General features: G+C 48.3%; 1 protein-coding gene across 1 annotated transcript; it reads right to left on the bottom strand.

The window, feature by feature from the left end:
• Positions 1-2,028: 2,028 nt before the first annotated feature.
• On the bottom strand, positions 2,029-14,913 carry LOC138521894 (lymphotoxin-alpha-like). Its single transcript, XM_069635055.1, has 4 exons — positions 14,668-14,913; positions 11,340-11,379; positions 7,482-7,547; positions 2,029-3,145 (listed from the first exon to the last, which is right to left on the bottom strand). The coding sequence occupies exons 1-4, from the start codon at positions 14,878-14,880 to the stop codon at positions 2,712-2,714; spliced, it is 753 nt and encodes a 250-aa protein (XP_069491156.1). The 5' UTR covers positions 14,881-14,913; the 3' UTR covers positions 2,029-2,711.
• Between the last annotated feature and the right edge of the window lie 6,596 nt (positions 14,914-21,509).

The raw sequence follows: 21,509 nt of genomic DNA, 5'->3' as shown, positions 1-21,509 counted from the left end.
GGAATGCTGAAACAAACAGTCCTACTAGGCCTTGTGACATTCCGATCCTGCAAGTACAGTGAACTGAAGTGTGCGGGGGGGGGGAGCACGTGCCGACGGGTTAAGCAAGTGCAAGGGGAGGCCAGGTAGAAAGAGTCTGGGGAAAGAAGAGAGTGCAGGGCAGGAGGTCCAAGTGCTAAGTGTGAGGAATGGGGCTGGAAGGGCACCTGGGTTGCGGGCCCACCAGGCTAGTGCAGGGGAGGAATGCCCAAAGGGCAAGTGCAGGTTGGGGGGGATACCAAGTGCAGGGGGTAGACTGGTCGAGGAGGGCCTGGTGCCCTGTAAGAATCTGAAAGAAACGCACCAGGCAGTCAGTTAACAGGCAGGGGAGACATTAGCAGGGAAGGGGGAGAGGGAAGGAGGAAGAGAAAAAAAGGGTCTTGAGAAGCTTCAGGAATTTAAGGAGATCTGGCACAAGCCTGAGTGGGGCAAGGAGGCAATTCCAGAGGGAGGCACCTTCGGGGGAGAGAGATCTACCCCCCACCCCCACTCTCTGCTTGGAGAAGCATCTGATCTGCAGAGAGATGGAGCTAGAAGACTGAAGGACTCTAGCAGGGAGGTGTTTATGGAGAGAGAGTTGGATGTAGTGCTGTTCCCGGCCCCAGAAAGCCTCGCGGATGATGCAGAGGATCTTGAACGTGATCCCCACGGCCACCGGGAGGCAGTGGACAGATTTCAGGGCTGGAGAGATGCAGTCCCTGGGCTTGAGGCCAAGGATACGTCTTGCACTCCTGTTCTGGATTAGTTGAAGGGAGGAGTTAGGCAGATTGAGAGATGCTGTTGCAGTAGTCCAGCCTGGAGAGGATCAGAGCTCTGGAGAAATTGAGTATCTGGGTAAAGGTGAGGAAAGGGAGAATGCCTCTGAGGAGGTGCAGCTGGAAGTGGGACAGAAGACATCACAATGATTTGCCTAGAGGGGTGTCTCACATGACAGATGTCACTGTGCACTGTTTGTTAAGATGTGCATGGGAGCCAGTAATTTATGGTATAAGAAAATTCATTGAGCACAGGTAACAGGCCTATATAGACGCAGGGGTCTAAAAGCGCCACGGCTTATCTGGAGAGTGCCGTGCAGTGCCCCTACCAAGTGTAACCTAGACCTGCTCACCAGAAAGGTCACATGTACATGAAATAGTTGTATCGATGTAGGTGCTGAGGGGAGCGGATGGAGTTTGTGAGTGTTTACATGCCTGTAGAGTCAGTGTAGAACAGTCAAAGCACAGCGCTGGTCAGAAAAGGGCAGAATGCTCCTGTGAACGCGGGTACACCTGCAGGGGCACTTTCTAGTGCTTACCAGGAAGTAAGTGATTACATGTTGGGATTGAGTTGTTCTCAAGTGTACCCTCGAAGCATGGAGGTGACAGAATCCGGAATGGTTTTCAGGAAATCCCTCATTACTTTTCATCAGAAAAGATTTGCATACATTTAGAATCAATGCATGCAAATTTATCTATTGAATATTAATGAGGGGTATCCTGAAAATCCAACATGTTTCCGGCCCTCGAGGCCTGGAGTTGGACAACCCCAGTCTAGTGTAATATTTAGATAATATATTGGAATAAATCGTCCGAAGGTTCTACACAGGGGGCTGCTTGTGTTACATGGCCGCCGCCACTTAACGGTTATGACACTTGTTGCCTGTGCCGCACTTTATGCCACAGTATTGCACGGGTTAGGTGTGGAGACGGAGTCTTTGAGGCCGTAGAACAACAATGTAAGCACCAGTGTGACCAGAGATCTGCACTGGGGGCCCCCTCAGCCCCCAACGGCCAGTGCTGTAGAAGGGATAGCCTACAAGATGCAGGAGGCTGTCTCTTATTGCAGGAGAGCTGTCACTGTGTGCTAGCTGCTATTAGGCACAGGGAGGGCCTGTCTCTTCGGATAGAAGATATGTCACTGGGTGCTGGTTATAAGCTAATGGATACAGGGAGGATCACTCTTATTATAGAAGAGCTGTCATTGTAAGTTCATTATGAAAGAATGAAGATCCAAGTTTAAAAATACCCTTTATTACAAATAATAAATAAAACAAAAATATATAAATATATATTAAATCTCATTTTTGGGGAAAAACATAATACAAACCACCAAATGTCCAGTGTTGAAAGTTCACTTTCCTCCCCTTGGCTCATTTGGCAGAGAAGAGTCAGTGAGAGGCTGGAGGCAGCACAGCTGAAGATGTCACTTAAGGGTCACTGTCGCAGTGATTGGCCACTCTGCTTGATGACCGGCAAGGCATTCGTCCAGCTTCTGAGCTGGGCTGAGGATGATTTGATTGGGTGACCAGTAACACCTACCGCAGCTCTGACAAATCACAGCGCACCACAAGCCTCTATCCTCATTATTGTCCGTTAGGGGAAGAGAATGGCAAATTAGCTTGCGTAAGCACTTCCGTCATTGCATTCTGGGGGGACTTGTATGAAGCAGCACTTCCATACATGAGTATCTAGTCACCACCGCTAGTAAAGTTGCCTGGGAGTGGTGCGTTAGTTATCTCTGTGCGCAGGTCAAGCGATGTGCACACTTGGCATTTGTGTGCACTGCCAACAGTCTCCATTTTGACTCAATAAATAAATAAATAATCTCTTTTTCTCCTCATAAATAAGCACCTGTGCATCGTGCAGTGTCAGAGCACCCAGTACCCTGGCTGCCCTAATTTCTTGCCAGCCCATTCACACTGCAAAAGCCCCAAAGAACGTTTTGCCGTGGGAGAAGGCCACGTGTTGCAAGCCGTCTGTCTCAGTGAATAGCTGATCCGCCTTCTCTAACTGGAACACTGCACCTTGATAGATTGATCGGAACCAGGCATTGCTCGACTTCTCTCCATGTGGAGGTGCTGCCCCAGTGCACACAGACTTCTGCGCGCTCACCAGTGAAGTGCGTCTCGGGTAGTTCTTGGAGAGGCGAAATATTGTGTGCGATAAATAGAGGGCGCCATTGCTGGGACATTTGCCACCATTGAAGACCACCTGGGTGTATACGAAGTAAAAACCCTTGGCCGGAATCACCAAGGAGTTGTTGTGGAGTTGCAGGTGACCCCGAGTGAAGGCGTGCCCGATCTTGTCCAGCCACTCAGGCGATTCCACACTGGTGGTACCATTGATGCCTGCAACCATGAAGAAATGAGAGGTAAGCACAGGGGAACAACCAGAATTCTACCACAAAAACGAAGCATACCGGTCACTTGGTTCAATTGATGACTGTATTTGAGATTTTATGAAAAGTCATTTAAAGACTCTCATTTAAATTGGAATCAGAACCACTAAAACAATGTGTGTGCTTTTAAAGACAAAGATTCAAAAATGTAACAAGACATTTGGATTCGCTAGTCAGTGATTTCAAGATTAATTAAGTCATGTTTGGTATGTATAATAATGGATTTTATGACTCATGCAACAAATTGAATACACTCAGAAAATGCAGGATTCGCAAATCATGTTCACTGTCGATAGGTCATTGATTTCAGACTTCAAACACCAAATTCAGTATGCGGAAACCTTGATTTTAGGTTTCTGTAGGCACATTTTGTAAGGATAATCAATTACTTTGGGTAAGATCCACAAGGCATATTTAATGAAGGCAATGAGCAACTTGGGGCTTGGTAATTCATATTTTGTAATGGGAATCTAAATTCAGAGATCCCCACCCCCCACTACAAAACACTCCTGTTTAAACTTGGGGTTCGCCATTCACATTTCAAATTGCAAACCAGTGATCATGCTATTGACAGCATTTTCCATAACCACGGTTTAGAATAACTGTTCATAATGTGCTTTCAAGAAGCACTATCTGAAGTTAGTATTGATTTATAACCTCTATGTAAAAGGCAAAGTCGGCTTTTGCAGCACACAAAATTCACAGGACGCTTAGATAATGATTTCTTCCAAATGCAAAATTTACTGAACCCGATTGAATCCACATATTAAGAGATTTCATTAATTAAAATCCCTCATCTTGTTATCAAATTCCAGCACTTTGTGCCAACAATTGCCAACTGTGGTTTGTTAATGCAGAAATCACTGTGTTTACTAAATGTGGCTTGCAATTTCCGAAATAATTGATACGAAGTAGGATTTTGGAAATATGAAATATTGGACACCATGTGTTTGAAATGGCCCATGTAATCTGAAACCATTGACTGTCTACAGAACACATGGATTGTCAATCCTCAACTCACGGATTGCTCGTAATATGCCATTTTGTTTGTGAACTCCCTCATTATCCATATAAAAAGAAGGAAATGAACACTCAAATAGCCTGATGGACTTACTAAATATGCATTTGAACCATCAAAACGTTCAGGAGCTGCACCAAATGGGACTTGTCAATCTTGAAATCACTGATTAAACTAAATATGGCTTTTATGTTTTGAAATTAGTGATTGTGTTCAACGTGAGTTGAGCATTGTAAATTAACGGATTTGTTTAACTACGTCGTCTATATGCCTTCTATCTGCTGATATTAGTGGGTAGTTTGAAAATGGAGTCTAGATTCGTAACTCACCTAATCAACTAAATATGGCTTGTAGATTTTGGAATCATTAGTTGTGCATATTAATTGGGCCCCTGATTACACTACGGGTTGGGGATCCGGCTCAAGTCTGATTCAAGTGGCATTCGATTTTGTTGGAATGATTTAAAATTTGGAGCAGAAAGCAGAAAGTATTCTAAATATGAAAGCACTGTTTTGAACGTCTTGAAAAAACATGAATACTTGATGGCTCCTTCTGTGTTGAACTTTTGTCAACTTTTTCATTTTTCAATGATTTGTTTTTATTTTGCTTTGTTCAAGTTGTGGGCCGATTTGATTTTGCGTGACAAGTCCCTTATATAAGGGCTTTGATGAGTTGAATTGGTTGCAATCTGATTCAAGCAAGGGAGGGGCATTTCAATGTTTTGAAGTAAAGAGTGTCTGGCATGAAATGATGTATAAACATGTCATTTAATCTGAAACAAAAATGATGCAATTTGGGTCATTTACAGTTGGTTTTGACTCCCCTAAGACACCTTTACAGGGGATTTGACAAAATCAAACTTTAAATGATTAGAAACCTAATCCCAGTTGTGCCCTTTATGACTCACCTAAACCTAGGTATGGTTTATAAGTTTTTAAATCCACTGTAGCCTTTGAAGCCAAGCACACAATCACTTTTACAAAAAGTAGCAATGACACAAGAAACGCTCATAAACCTGCAAAGAAATGCAGTGGCAGGGAAGATGTGGGTATTTCCTGTGTCAAACCGCAACACCACCGAGAAAAAAAAGATGCTGTCATTCTGTGTATTGTACACTCCTTCCTTTAACCTATAGCACGCTTTGGACTCCTCTTCCTCGCTGCACACCTACACACTTCCTTCGTACGCAGACACTGACAATTGAGTGGAAAGGGCACCTCGAGTGGTGTCACAGGCTTATCTCAGGTTTCCAGATTGATGTCAACATCTGACCAGCAGTTTCTGGATTCAAGTCACAGTCTGGCCCCAGATTTCTACAGTGGTGCGTGACCTCTTTCTCCTGTAGTCATGTCACAGTCTGACCGGAGGGTACTGTAGCGATGTCACAGTCTGACCTCAGGTTACTGTAGCAATGTCACAGTCTGACCTCAGGTTTCGGGAGTGATGTTACAGTCTGACCTCAGGTTACTGTAGTGATGTCACAGTCTGCACACTTCCTTCTTGCACAGGCACCGACAATCGAGTGGAGATCTGACGCAGGGCTCCTCGAGTGGTGTCACAGCCTTTTCTCAGGTTTCCAGATTGATGTCAACATCTGACCAGCAGTTTCTGGATTCAAGTCACAGTCTGGCCCCAGATTTCTACAGTGATGCGTGACCTCTTTCTCCCGTAGTCATGTAACAGTCTGACCTCAGGTTACTGTAGCAATGTCAAAGTCTGACCTCAGGTTTCTGGAACAATGTCACAGTCTGACCTCAGGTTACTGTAGCAATGTCACAGTCTGAGCTCAGGTTTCTGGAGTGATGTTACAGTCTGAGCTCAGGTTACTGTAGCAATGTCACAGTGTGACCTCAGGTTTCTGGAGCAATGTCACAGTCTGAGCTCAGGTTTCTGGAGTGATGTCACAGTCTGACCTCAGTTTTCTGGAGCGATGTCACAGTCTAACATCAAGTTACTGTAGCGATGTCACAGTCGGACCTCAGGTTGCTGGAGTGATGTCACAGTCTAACATAAGTCTTCAGCTGACATCTGGTTATTTGAGTGATTTCACGTTTGGTAATTGGGTTGCTGGTCTGATATCACTGTTGGATATACATTTGGGTCCACAATTTATCTCGGATCCTGAAGGAGGACACCTGTAGGGATATCACAATCTGACATATGGCCTTTCGAGTGATGTCAGTCAGGGGCCTGTGTGTTAGAGTGATGTCAAAGTGGGACTTCGGGTTCTTGGACTGATCCCCCAGTTTGGCTTCTGGTCCATGGACTCATGGTATATTTGAGATCCGGTTTCACAGATGCCCTCATAATGGCTCCTGGAGTGATATCACCTACTGCTACTAGCTGGTTCTTGGAAAGATTTCATGATTGGATGCTTAGTTCCTGGAGTGAGGTCACAGGCAGCTGTTTGGTTCTGGGATTCAGTTAAGACATTTATAGTGATGTCACAACCTGACCTCAGTTTCCTGGTGTGAGGTTGCAGTCTATTTGCTGGATGTCGAAGATGTCTGTAGAGTGACATCACAATGGTATGCCTGGTTCCTTGAGTGATGTCCCACATTAATGTCCAGTGCATGGAGCAGTGTCACAGAGGAGATGTGGTTTCTCATTTTGCTCACCATGCAACGTCAGGTTCCAGGCGTGATCGCATTCTCTGTTATGATTTGATATGATAGGTTATTTATAACGCGATTAATACCCAGAGGTTTCTAAGCACGGACCTGGGGATCGAACATGTGTTGCTCCGTGCCGTCTTGCTTCCAAGGCGAGCATGTTGCTCCTGAGCTATCCTCCAGAGACTTGTGATGGTAGAGTCTATCCACAGATTGAGAGAATGATGTCACCGTCTGACTGCCATTTCACTGTCTGATTGATGTCACTGTCTGACCGTGATGTCACAGTCTGGCTTCCCACTCGCCTTACTCTCTCTCTTTGCTCCCAGTTTCTAACCTGTAAATCACATGGAGAACTTGAGGTGAACCCCAAACTGAAAGCATTTCTGTTCCATGGTGGCACAGCACAAACGCAAACTAACAAGAGGATGGATTCATTACAGTCTGGTAGCCACATTTCCAGCATTTAATTTGAGCGCTTTGAAGCAGCGTCAGGTGACCAGAAGCACTATACAAATAACCAATATCAGATCACAAATAGATAGACTTGGAGTTTTCAAGTGTGTCTGGATTCAGAGCTGGTCCCTGATGGCAGGTGGGGTTTGATGGGGCCCAAAAGAGGGCGAGATTGTGACACGTGTATCCTTGCGACCTACCTTCTAGGTGTGCTGCAGGCTTCTCTGGACTACTTGCTCTGTGCTTCATAGTCAGGGGGTAGGTACCTGCAGAAACAGGAAGAAATCGAGTTATAGCATGTGATTTGTTTAGGGGATGAAACCATAATCTACACACAGAAAGGGTACAACACAGGCAGCAGCCCTGCAAGCTTCCATCACAGACAGAGCAGGTGCATCGTGGGCAGCAGCAATGCAACCTTCTTTCATGCAGAAACAAGTGCAGTGTAAGCAGCAACAATGCGACCTTGCAACACACAGAGTCTTGTACTCCACAGGTAGCAGTGCACCCTTCATTTACACAGTAACGGGTACAGTGGGGGCAGCAGCAATGCAACCTTGTATCACACACAAACAAGCACAGCGCAGGGCTCGAAATTAGGTTTTGATTAACAGGAGCTAAAAGCAGTTCCTGGGTTTCCAGCATTAACCAGTGAATAGGAGCTACCACTGTGGAACCAGGAGCATTCCGCACATCTAACTTCCACATAAGATGCAAACATATCATTTTTTATGACCCCTTTATGCTTTAAAGTTGCATAGAAGTTTATGTATTGATTACTACAAATGCACAGAGTTAATTCCACATAGGCATGTTTGTTCTGCATCAGTTTGCCCAGAGAGCCAAATGTAGCTCCTGGTCACAGTTTGTTTCAAGCTAACCCAGCTCTTCCAAGGTACAAGCAGGAGCTAAATAGAGCCTGGGTTCCCCCAAGTTCGAACACTGCAGTGTAGGCAGCATCAATGCAACCTTGCATCACCATAAACAAGGGCAGCGTTGACAGTAATGCACACTTTCATTACACAAAACATGTACAGCCCAAGCAGCAGCAATGCAACTTTGCATCAGAAACAAGTACTGCATAGGGACAGGTGCAACCTTCCATCACACAAACACAGGCAAAGCACTAGCAGCAGCAATGCAACCTTGCATCAGAAACAAGTACCGCATAGGCAGCCGTGCAACCTTCCATCACACAAACACAGGCAAAGCACTGGCAGCAGCAATGCAACTTTGCATCAGAAACAAGTACTGCATAGGGAGCAGTGCAACCTTCCATCACACAAACACAGGCAAAGCACTGGCAGCAGCAATGCAACCTTGCATCAGAAACAAGTACCGCATAGGCAGCCATGCAACCTACCATCACACAAACACAGGCAAAGCACTGGCAGCAGCAATGCAAGCTTTCATTAAACACAGACCAGGCATGTCAAAGTTAGCAGAGCAAACCTCCCTCCAATAGAACTGTAGAGCAGCCCAGGCAGCAGTAGTGCAAGCTTCCATCAGACACATTACGCATCAGGGTAGGTTTCCCCACACAAAAGGGACAGCACTGGCAGCAATAGTACTAGATACCCTCAGGCACAGGACAGGTAAAGCAGGACCTGCTTCACCCACACTCACTAGTTGTTGCACAGAGAGCAGTAGTGCAGGGTTCCCTCGCCCATGCAGATCAGGTGCTGCATTAGAAGCCAGCAAAAGATTCTACTATTGCCCCAAAAGCATGTGCCGTGTATTGGTTTCATGCCCTGCCTGGCTACTGAGAGATCACACTGAACTAGTGTATAAGATGAGGTCGAGTGTGTAAGTGGAGATGTGCTCATGTGACTTTGTTGTTAACTGGGGAACCAGGACCCCCGAGTTCTAACCCAGTCTTCCCACTTGACCAAATGGGTGCCCCTTAGCAAATATGCCCGTGGAACACCTCCCTTAGGTAGGACTTTCACATAGCTGTGTACCCCTTTTAGACATCACTCTCAGGGCCGCACCTGCACTCCTGCCCCTGCTCATCCCCAGTACTGGATGACTCTTGAAATCCAAATGTGTAAGAACCACACGTGCCCCGCCTACGTCACTGGTCTAAAAGCACCTCTCCCTCCGTACTAACTTCCAGACTGCCCCCCACACCCTCACTACTAACCTTTATGCTGCTATTTTACCAGCCTCGTCCTCTTCTCTCTGCCTGCCAACTCCCCCCAGAGGAGGGAGCCTCCACTCTCTGGACTATGCTGACCAGTGCCCTCACTCTCTCACAGGGGTCAAGTAGGGGGGACTCATTAACATACCAATTGAATGTGGCGTCACCAGAAATTAGCATATCAAGGTGCCCTCTAAAAAAAGTGGGGGGGGGGCGGCGTCCACCCGCGTGTAGCCTGGGCTTGTGTCCTGCTCTCGCATCTTCTCCCTCAGCCAAAAACGATGTTAGAATAATGCTCCAATATTTGTGACACCCTCGCCACCCCCCTCTGCCTTCCTCCTGAACTCTCGCAGGAAATCGCTCAGTGCCTCTCGGGCCATCCACCACTGCCTGCCTCACGCTAACGAGGAGTTGCTGTGGGGGGGTTGAGGGGACTTTAGTCCCGGGTCTTTTGGTTGTAGCCCCAGATAGAAGCTCATGGGCTGTAACCAAAAGGCTAGCTAGCCCCGAGTCCTGACAGTCTCAGCATTACCGTAGCCCCAGATCTTTTCCAGACCTAGCAACACCCCTGCCATACCTCCCAGGAGACAGATTACTGAGTCACCTATATTCTGCTTCCATGACTTACTCCCCTCATTCCCCCCTCAGGGTCGTCTTTGACAGCAACCTCAAACATCAGCAATTCATAGCATCAACGTCCACCGCGGCCAGTACTAGAGAGATCAGTCCTGTCATATTACTCAACTAAATCGCTAATCTCTCATCTTGTACTCAGTCCCCTAGACCTCTGCTCCAGCCACTACTGGGCCTCTCTCATTAACCCTTCACACCCCTTAACAAAATACTCATGGTAGCCTTCCACGCTCCCTGCCCCCTTCACCTCACAACCTCCATGCGGGCAAGCGCTCTACGCGTAACTGCTCCCTCTACAAATTACTACCTCTCATTTTTAACTGAATTCAGCAGCTGCCCTTTCCTCTCTCTTGTAGCTCATTCACTGCTACTCCTCTGCTTGCGTCCTCTGCCCCAGCTACACTCGCCCTTCCTATTCCTCCCCAATCCTGTGCCACCGCTCCTGTTCCTTCTCTTTAGATGCTCAAAATCCATGGTGGGCACAGCGCTCCTACGCTTTTTGTTCAATGATGCACGCTCAATAAAATACCCACAATAAATAAATAAATATGTATCCTCTTCCCCCCCATAAAAAATACCACCAAAATCCACGTCTTCAAATGAGCGCACACTCGAAAAATAATCCCTCTCTCCCCGTCCAGGCTGCTCACCCCCCAAACGTACTCTCTCTTCCATGCCATGGCATTGCCCCATCCCACTCTACAGTGCCCATGTGCATTGCCTGTCATGCCCCTAAACTATGGGTTAATCAAACCTTTATTCACTTCAATGTGTAAGGCACCTGGTCCCAGGATTCCCCTGTCTGGCCCATGTGCACTGCGTAAGTGCAGGCACTTAAAGCACCTGGTCCTTTCAATAAATCAATCCCAGTGCTCCCAAAGTGAGAGTCCCTTTAAAAAAGGTCAAAGACCAGGGAATGGATGCACAGGCTCGCCAGAATAGACTTCCTGGTTTAGCCTTGATTTTTATAGGTCATTTCAACATATTGCCTCGTCCAATCAGCTTTGCTCTTGTTTTACATGAGAGCGATGAAGGCGGGACAGCAGGAGAGGGGGGGGGGGGGGCCTGCCACTGACCCGGCCACTGGAACCAACTGACCACAAGCATCGGGCCAGTTCTATAAATACTGCCTCAGTGGGACAGTTAGTAGGCAAGGACATTTTGTTGTGCGGTCAAGTCTTGTGTGTGCGTGTGCGTGTGCGTGTGCGTGTGTGTGTGTGTGTGCGTGTCTGTGATTGGATAAGAGAAAGGTTGCACAGAGGTGTGGCTTAGCCAGTCAACCTACCTGCCGAGGGGGTGTGGCCATGCAGGTCTTTGGCTCCTTTCTATAGGGAAAGAAAGCAAAACGACACAGTCACATATAGGCATTAAAGTAAAACTATACATTGAAAAGTAACTGTAATCAATGCGTACACGTTCCAGTGGACAAGACTACCTAGTTCTGGGCACAGCTCTTGTCGCAGCCTCTTGCCCAGTGTGGGTGCCTTCCTTCATACACATGAAGGCATCTTTCTGAGAGTTGCTGCACTTCCTAGTCAACCCTAGTCTACTTAATTTAGTTTTGGCTATTAGGTGCTGCTTTTGCACCACCTATAAGCCAACACTATTGCATTAGAGTAGAGATAGGGAGAACGGGACATGAGGAGGACACACAGCTTGGAGAGAATTGCGTGTAACCTGCAGGCCACAGGTTAGAATAATGCTACGCCAGCTCAGAGGGTAATACTGCAGAAACCTGCGTGTACACTGTAGGTCACAGGTTAGAATAATGCTATGCAGGCTCAGAGGGTAATACTGCAGAGAATTGGGGCTTACCTGCCGGCCACAGGTTAGAATAATGCTACACCGACTGTGAGGTTAATACTACAGGGAATTGAGGATAACCTGCAGGCCACAGGTTAGAATAATGCTAAGCCAGCACAGAGGGTAATGCTGCAGAGAATTGTGTGCAACTTGCAGGCCACTGGTTAGAATAATGCTACAGCAGCTCAGAGGGTAATACTGCAGAGAATTGAGGATAACCACGGGTTAGCATAATTCTACGCCAGCATAGAGGGTAATACTGCAGAGAATTGTGTGTAACTTGCAGGCCACGGGTTAGAATAATGCTACAACAGCTCAGAGGGTAATACTGCAGATAATTGAGGATAACCACGGGTTAGAATAATGTTACGTCAGCATAGACGTTAATACTGCAGAGAATTGTGTGTAACTTGCAGGCCACCAGTTAGAATAATGCTACGCCAGCTCAGAGGGTAATAATGCAGAGAATTGAGGATAACCACGGGTTAGAATAATGCTACGCCAGCTCAGAGGGTAATACTGCAGAGAATTGAGGATAACCACGGGTTAGAATAATGCTACGCCAGCTCAGAGGGTAATAATGCAGAGAATTGAGGATAACCACGGGTTAGAATAATGCTACGCCAGCTCAGAGGGTAATACTGCAGAGAATTGAGGATAACCACGGGTTAGAATAATGCTATGCCAGCTCAGAGGGTATTAATGCAGAGAATCGAGGATAACCTGCAGGGCATGGGTTAAAATAATACTACAACAGCTCAGAGGGTAATGTTGCAGAGAATTGAGGATAACCACGGGTTAGCATAATGCTACGCCAGCATAGAGGGTAATACTGCAGAGAATTGGGGGTAACCTGTAGGTCAGAGGTTAGAATAATGCTACGCCAGCATAGAGGGTAATACTGCAGAGAATTGGGGGTAACCTGCAGGTCAGAGGTTAGAATAATGCTACAACAGCTCAGAGGGTAATACTGCAGAGAATTGAGGATAACCATGGGTTAGCATAATGCTACGCCAGCATAGAGGGTAATACTGCAGAGAATTGAGGATAACCACGGGTTAGCATAATGCTACGCCAGCATAGAGGGTAATACTGCAGAGAATTGAGGATAACCTGCAGGGCATGGGTTAAAATAATACTACAACAGCTCAGAGGGTAATACTGCAGAGAATTGAGGATAACCACGGCAATTTGAGGCCACAGGTTAGAATAATGCTACGCCAGCTCAGATGGTAATAGTGCAGAGAATTGAGGATAACCTGCAGGCCACGGGATAGAATAATGCTACGCCAGCACAGAGGGTAATTGTGCAGAAAATTGGGGGTAACCTGCAGGTCAGAGGTTAGAATAATGCTACGCCAGCTCAGAGGTTAATACTGCAGAGAACTGCGTGTAACTTGTAGGTCAGATTTGAATGGATAACACTAACTGTCTATAAACTTGTTGAATCTACAGGGCTTCGCAGAAGTGCTATATAAAGAACACATTAGTATTACCCTCATAAAACCTACTGCCCAGCCATAACATGCACGCTGGTCTGCGTTGGGCTCCATGCCAGTGGCCACTATTATTGCAGGTGGTTGGCCCTGTGGCATATGGCAACACACACCCTCGCGCTTTCTGTTACTCGGCTCATACTGACACTGCGCCTTTACCCACACAGACATTTCTAGGTAACCAGAGTGGCAGTAAGAAGACAGGAAGTGGAAAGAGCTGAGAGACCTCACGAGAAAGACAGGAAATGAGAAGTGCAGAGGCCACGGACGGGGCAGCGATGCCGCCCAGCACAGGGTGGCAGGGGGGAGGGGGATCTGCAAGAGGGGACATATGAGAAAGGGGGAAAGAAAGAGAAAGAGGACAAGCAGAGAGAGGGGGTGAGACAGAGTGTGAGAGAAAGAGAGAGGGGGGACACGAGAGAGGGAGACAGAGAAAGCGAGGAGAGGGAGGGAGAGCGAGATATGAGATGCCAAGAGGGTGTGAGGTGATTACAAGTAAGACCTACATGCAGAAGAGCGAGAGAGCGCAAAACATGAAGGTCAAGCCCCAAATGCAGCAGGGAAGGAGAGAAAAAGAAGGAAAATAGGAAGGACAGGATTAAGACAGAAGGAGAACTTAAACAAGGCAACGTGAGAATGAAGGACTAAAAAGCATGAAAGTGAATAAAAGATGGAGAGGAAAAAATTAAAAAAAGCAAAGAAAGAGACATAGAATTACAGGATCAACAACATGGCATGGGTAAAATAGGGAAAAGGAGAAGAAAGGAGTAAAGAGGCCAATTGCAAGAGGAAGACGAGAGCGAAAGGAAAGGAGGTGGGAAAAGAGATAGAATAGAGGGGAAGGAAAGGAGGTGGGGAAAAAGAATTAAGTGGAACATGTATGAGAAAAGGGTAGGAGAGGAAAAACAGAAGAGGAGGAGTAAAGAAAGATACAGGGAAGGAGGGTGAAAAGAAGGATGGAGAAGAGCAATGAGGACTAGAGAAAGAGAAGAATAAGGGGTTGAGAAAGAGCACTGGCAGTGAAGAGAGGAGAATGAGTGACAAAAGAGTGAATTACAGAAAAAGACAATACAAGAAAAAGAGAGAACAATTAGGAAGAAACTGAAGAGTAAAGGGAGAAAGCGAGACAAGGGAAAAAAGAAGCAATCGGAAACATGGAAGTGCAAATGGAGATGTGAGGGTGACAAAAGGCACAGAAAGGGCACCTGGGAAGGAATGAGAGCAGAAGAGCAGTCTAGGAGGAGAGGCAAAGGATGCAATGAAAGAGCAAGCCCAGCGCGCCCGGAGCTGCACCGGTGACCCTGGGCACCGTACCTGGATCTGGCGCTGGGCGAGCACGAGCAGCGTGCTCACGGTCCCCAGGGCCAGCAGGCACATCAGGCTGATGAGCTGCCACCAGCAGTCGCGGGAGCGGGGCGGCGCGCGGGGCCGCCCCCCGCGCTCGGCATCAGCGGTGATGGGCATGGCCTGCGGTTCCATGGCTGCTGGTTCCTCGCTCTCTGACCCGGCCCTGCTCGCGCGTGCCATTATATAGGCAGCAGGCAGGGCACGGCAGAGAGCGGAAGCTGTGAGCTCATCCGAGTGAGGGCGTTGGGGGGAGTCCCGGAGGGGAGGAAGCTGGCCCGCCTGGGGGCGGGGCTGAGCATAGAAAGCTGGGCGTGGGAGGGGCGACGAGGGACCGTTTCAGAGAAAGTGAGAAAGAGTAAAGAGAAAGTTGTGGGGGGAGATTAAGCTAAACCCGGGGAAAACACTAGTGAGAAAAGCAGCCGGAAATGCACAAAGGTGGCTGGGAAAAAGTGAGAGGGGGAGAAGAAGGGGGCAGTGGCAGGGGTGAACAGAGGGAAAGAGGAAAGACAGAACACGGAAAGATATAGGGATAGGTGTGGTGAGGAGCGAGGTGGCTGAGGCAGGAGGGAAATGCAAAGAGAGGAGTGTGTAAAGATCAGACAGGACAGGAACATGGGTGAGAAAAGAAAGGGGTCAGTGCGGTGACTGCAGAGATGGAAACAGGCATAACTGGGCAGCTACTGCAAAGAGGGGCAAATGGAGCAGGGCAGAGTAGAAGCAGCTGAGGGCAGAGGATGTGACAGGAGGGTCAGGGCGAGGTGACTAAGGATGGGGCAAGGGGATGAGCCATGTGAAGAGAGCAGTACAAGGAGCGGATGGGCAAAGGAGGGGGTGCATACAGATGGAAAGAGAGTCTGTTCATCACACTGCCTGTCTATCTGCCCTCTGTTGCATCACACAGCCTCTCCATGTGCTCCGGGCTCCATCACACTGCCTGTCCATGTGCCCCCTGTTGCATCACACTGCCTGAGCACGTGCCCCAGGCTCCATCACACTGCCTGTCCATGTGCCCCCTGTTGCATCACACTGCCTGACCACGTGCCCCAGGCTCCATCACACTGCCTGACCATGTGCCCCCTGCTGCATCACACTGCCTGACCATGTGCCCCCTGCTGCATCACACAGCCTCTCCATGTGCCCCGGGCTCCGTCACCCTGCCTGTCCATGTGCCCCCTGTTGCATCACACTGCCTGACCATGTGCCCATGGTTCCATCACACAGCCTCTTCATGTGCCCCAGGCTCTATCACACTGTCTGTCCGTATGCCTCTTGGTGCTTCACACTGCCTGACCATGTGCCCATGGTTCCATCACACTGCCTGACCATGTGCCCATGGTTCCATCACACAGCCTCTTCATGTGCCCCAGGCTCTATCACACTGTCTGTCCGTATGCCTCTTGGTGCTTCACACTGCCTGACCATGTGCCCATGGTTCCATCACACTGCCTGACCATGTGCCCATGGTTCCATCACACAGCCTCTTCATGTGCCCCAGGCCCTATCACACTGTCTGTCCGTATGCCTCTTGGTGCTTCACACTGCCTGGCCATGTTCCCAAGGTTCCATCACACTGCCTGACCATGTGCCCAAGGTTCCATCACACAGCCTCTCTATTTGCCCGAGGCTCCATCACATTGCATGACCATGTACCCCAGCTCCATCACACTGCCTGACCATGTGCCCCGGGCTCATCACACTGTCTGTCCATATGCACCCTGCTGCATCACACTGTCTGACCATGTGCCCAAGGTTCCATCCCAATGGTTGTCCATGTGCCCCAGGCTCTCTCAAACTGTCTGTTATGCTGTTATGTTATGTTATGTTATGTTATTTTGCTTACAAAAGCACCAAAGCACTAAGGCATCCAGGCGCTGAACAGAGCGACAGAGTTAAGAGGCCAAGAATTCGGACTTCTCAGGCTTCTTTACATAAACAGCCTAGCCTTCAATGATTTCCTAAAGGCAAGGTGATTTTCTTCCTTCCGAAGGGATTCTGGCAACTCATTCCAGGCCCAAGGCTACCAGAATCAGGAAGGAGCGGCCATTTCCCCAGGCGCTTCTAAAACGATTTATTCGGAGGAGACATGCCTTGGCTGAGCGAAGGTTCCTAGTTGGTTGATGGATTACTGCCTTCTCTTTGAGATAGTGGGGGGCAGTGCCACATGCATCTTGCTGCATCACAAAGCCTCTCCATGTGCCCCCAGCTGTATCACACTGTCTGACCCTCTACCCCCAGCTCCATCACACAGTTTGATTATGTGCCCCAGGCTACTTCACACTGCCTGTCCATATACCCTCACATCCATCACACCGTCTGACCATGTTCCCTCTGCTGCATCACACTGCCTGACCATGTGCCCCAGGCTCTATCACACTGTCTGTATGCCCCTTGCTGCATTACACTGCCTGTCTATGCGCCCATGGTTCCATCACAAGGCCTCTCCATGTGCTTCCAGCTGTATCACACTCTGTGACCGTCTACCCCCAGCTCCATCACACGGCTTGATTATGTGCACCAAGCTCCATCACACTGCCTGCCCATATACCCCCAGATCCATCACACAGCCTGCCCATGTACCCCCAGCCCCATCACACTTTCTGCCCATGCACCTGTCAACTCCTCTCACTGCCTATGAACTCATCTCACACTGCCTATCCAGGTACCCCAAAGCTTCTCTGACTGCCTGCTCTTGTGTCCTAAGCGCCTTGCACTGCATGCGGACAAGCTCTACACTCCCCTCACTGCCCCAGGCTGCATCTAACTGCCTGCCTGTCTGCTTTCCACTCCTCTCACCGCCTATGTGCCACATTCTCCATCACACTGCCTCTTCATGCGCTACCTGCTCCTGTTCCCCAAAGCTCCTCACACTTCCTGCCTGTGTATCACACTTCCTGTCTGCGCACTCTAAAGCTCCTCTGACTTCCTGCCCTTGCCCCACCACTCCTCATACTCTCTAAGTGCCCCAGGCTCCTCACGCTGTCTGCTCACATGCCTTAAGCTTCAGCTCACTGTCTATGTGCCCTCGGCACCTCCCACGTCATGCACAGGTACCATAGAGCCACTTTGACTGCCTGCTCTTGTGCCACAGACTCCTCGTTCTGCCTGTCAATATAGAGACATGTGTCCCATGGCAAGTACACTATTCAATCTCTCCCAGCCCATGTCCATCTCCTCAAGCAGGCCGCGGCGATTTCCCCTATCCTAAAAACCCTCCTTGCCCTTCCCTGCTGTCTAATCTCCGACCTCCCTAGACTCTTCTTCCTTTTCTTTCCAAACTCCTTGAAAGAGCTGTCCATTCTCAAATGTCATGCTATCCGAGTTTTCAAAACTTCCTCCCTCCAGCACAATCTGGGTTCCGCCCCCAGTACACGCCACGAATACTGCTCTTCTCCACGTCACCAACTCCCTTTTACTGCCTGACCTTATAAATCCACATGTGTTTTTGCCCGTCTAGACCCCTCCGGATTTGGGTTGTTCGCCCGTAACGGAAAGGTTTGCAGCCGAAAAGACCGTAGTTAACTTGACCGTTACGGTCAAACAACCCAAAGTAAATGCCTCCCCGAGCATACCTTACAAATACAATCCTCCCTGCTCCTTTAATTACCTTTTGGTGGCACTCGTTGTTGTGTGCCGCCGACACCCTGCGACACTGGTTCCCTTCACTTTCGTGCTTAGGAGCTGTCGCCGCAGGGTCCTTTCCTTTCCTCTTTTTTTTCTTCTTCTAACTTTATTCCCCTATGCCGGGAACACCCTGCAACCCCTATTCCCATTATAGAGAGCAAGAGAAGCAGGGGACACCCCCGCAACCCTTCTTCCCCTTGTTCGCTATAATGGTAATGTATGGCATATTTGATCGAAGTTTTGGTTATACAGGATTTTCGTACAGCCTAAATTTGGTCAAATATACCATACCATTTATTTGATGATCCTTTCTGGTATTCTGACCTCTCAGCCACCTTTGACACTGTCGACCGCCCCACTTTGCTTTCTGCCTTCACTGCATTCAGTTTCTCTGGCTCAATCAATCACTCTTACCTCTCCAATCGCATCTACTGGGTGTCTCCCGGACAGGCCACACTTCTTCTCCTCGACCTCTTTACTTAGGTGCCCCCCAAAGCTCTGTCCTCGGCTCACTAGTTTCTACATATAAACTATACCCCACTACTCTCTCATTGAATCCTTCAAACATTCATCACATTTTTACGGCGACTCCCAGACCTTTTTCTGATTCACCCCCTTCTCTGACTCTCTTCATGATCCCATTTCATCATGTCTCTCTGCTGTCCAGACTTGGATGTCATTCCGCTTACTCCACCTTAAGCCCTCTAAAACAGAGATCCTCTCTTTCCCACCATTTACTCCTTCTCTGTTTCCTCCTCCCTCTGCTCTCCTCTTTCCTCTCCCTCGGCACATGAGCTTGGGGTATTAGTTGACTTTTTTCTTTCTTTCTCAGCCCACATCTCCTTAACTGCCCATATCTGTCACTTTCCGGATGACTTCTTTAATCTTTTCACAATTAGGCTATTGTTCTGCCCTTTGCCTCAGGGCCCTACACCCCACCCACACTCGATGCACTGAGATATTAACCGAAGAGCATGGCTCTCTTTGCGCTTACCCCAGTCTCAACCGACCGGGTGCACTTGACCCTCCCCTTCCTGTGAACCCTCTGTGCACTTGCACGATCCGTATGCACCACGCCTGAAGATCGTCTGTCTGTTTCTCCCCTGTCGTCACCCCTAATTGTACTCTTATAATTGCAGTATCGCCATCAAGCCTATTTGCTATATGTTACGCTCACCTGGTTCCCACAGGGGCGTCGATCGGACCCAGACAGCTGCGGTCTCCACCAACGTGATGCGTAGTGAAGAGATGACAGCCTGGACTGGCCCACCTAATCTTGTCTGCTGGACTCGTAAAAGTATTCTCCTGCAAGTGGAGAAAGGGATTTAGCCACCCGTGGACTTTAGTGATGGCCCCCCCAACTATTCTCATTCTCCCCACTAATCACCTACGATATCCCCTCTTGGTAACCTCACCTTATGTTTTTAAATGATGAGCTCTCCATCCTGCATGGCATGCAGGGGTGCATAGATACCAGTTACTTCACTGGTTTGAAGGTACTGGAGGCGTTCCGGAGGAATATTGACTCCAGTGTCTATAAAGTTCAAAGAGTTCAATATGTCTGATGTTCACTCTTGTTCCATTCTCTCGTTAGGTTGCAGCTGGGTCCAAAAGAATATTGCCTGGAAGCAGCTGATGGCATTCAGGTAAGAGTCTGTATTACCAAACACTGTCCGGTAAAAGTTGCATGAGTTTAACTTGCTGTTTTCTCTCCCTTTATAGGTGCGGCATAGAAAGATGCGGCAAATTAAAGGATAATACCTCCGGTGGTAAAGCAGGTAAGCCTATGGTGGCAAAGAGATTGTCTTTGTCAGTTTTCTCGGCTCACCTTGTTATTCCTTTTGTTTTCCCCCCAGGTGGTGGGTTCCGACGAAGAAAATGATGGAGGCAGCGCCGAGTTGAAAGATGCGGTGGACTGGTGAGTATAACGCGGCGCTGCTGCTGGCGAAGCGACGCGTGCTGAAATAATGTCCTTTCCAGGCTCGGAGATGTGCTGGGTCCGGAATCAGGTAAGGAATCAAATAATGTCCATGATGTAACCACTTCTCCTTTCTTTTCCTTTTGTCTAGGAGCTCCGGATTCGAGGCGGGCGTGTAAGAAGACTTGATGCTGACTTGCAGACACGGTGAGCGTTGCGCTGCTGGATGCAGAATAACACGAAGCATGAGCTGCTGTTCGGAAGTGGTTTAAATAGCCTGCAAAGTAGTCCCAGGTAAGAAGTTCCCCAGAACCACACTCAAGTAAAAAATAGTCCCTGTAATAAAATAGTCCCATCCAGGCCTCACGTTGGCTTGGACTCATTTGCAGCATGGTCTGTATAAGGTAAGTAAAGTCTATGAGCCTGGCGCCTATGGCGCCAGGACTGATTTCTATGATGAGCCTGGCACCTAAGGCGCCAGGACTGAATCCAAAAAGCCCCCAGCCGAGGCTGTTGGGGTTTTACTGAGTATCTGGATGCCTGCTCCCGGGGCTGATGGACTCGATCCGGATGCCCGGGGTAGGCGTCATGACAGCACTCCCCCACAAGGCCCCTCCTAAAGTTGTTCTTCCCCTTGGCCCTGGCTTGTCTGGGAAGTCCCGATGGAATTTTTTCACCAATCGAGGAGCATGAACGTGGTCACTAGGTTCCCATGACCTTTCTTGTGGTCCGTAACCCTTCCAGTCGATTAAATAAAAAAGTCTTGATTTAACCATTTTAGAGTCCAGGATGTTTTTGACCTCAAATTCAGGTTCTCCATCTATTAGGATGGGGTCAGGTGGTTTGGTTAATCTTGTCCCGGGTTGAACTGGTTTTAGAAGTGAAACATGAATGACAGGATGAATCCGCATATTAGAGGGTAATTCTAATTTGACGGCCACTGGGTTGATAATGGCCTTAATGGTGTAAGGTCCCAAATATCTAGGATTGAAAGTCTGAGTTCCTTTCAGAGGTATATGTCTTGTGGCCAGCCAAACTTGGTCTCCAATTCGATATGGTGGGGTCTCACTTCTATGTTGATCAGCATTTTTCTTGTATTTCTCTTTTGCTTGTTTCAAATGTTTTGTTTCCTCTTTAAAAGCTTGTGTAATAGTAGAATGCAGATGAGTTACTGCCGGCATTTCTAAATGCTGGGGCGAATCGAGTTCTGAGGTTCGAGGATGATGTCCATATGGTATAAAAGGGGCTTTGTCCGGTTCCTGAATGTACA

Source organism: Ambystoma mexicanum, chromosome 13 (genome assembly GCF_040938575.1).
Source record: "Ambystoma mexicanum isolate Mex_15411 chromosome 13, UKY_AmexF1_1, whole genome shotgun sequence".
NCBI lineage: Eukaryota > Metazoa > Chordata > Amphibia > Caudata > Ambystomatidae > Ambystoma > Ambystoma mexicanum.
The sequence above is the reverse complement of the archived record's forward strand: the minus strand, read 5'-3'. Positions and strand labels throughout refer to the sequence as shown.

What these genes read in the sequence shown, in the direction of transcription:
- LOC138521894 (XM_069635055.1), bottom strand. Translation starts at nt 14,880, where the DNA reads ATGGCACGCGCGAGCAGGGCCGGGTCAGAGAGCGAGGAACCAGCAGCC. An exon ending in TGGCCACACCCCCTCGGCAG is followed by an intron (nt 7,548 to 11,339) that starts GTAGGTTGACTG and finishes CTGTTTCTGCAG; the next exon opens with GTACCTACCCCCTGACTATG. An exon ending in GCCTGCAGCACACCTAGAAG is followed by an intron (nt 3,146 to 7,481) that starts GTAGGTCGCAAG and finishes TCATGGTTGCAG; the next exon opens with GCATCAATGGTACCACCAGT.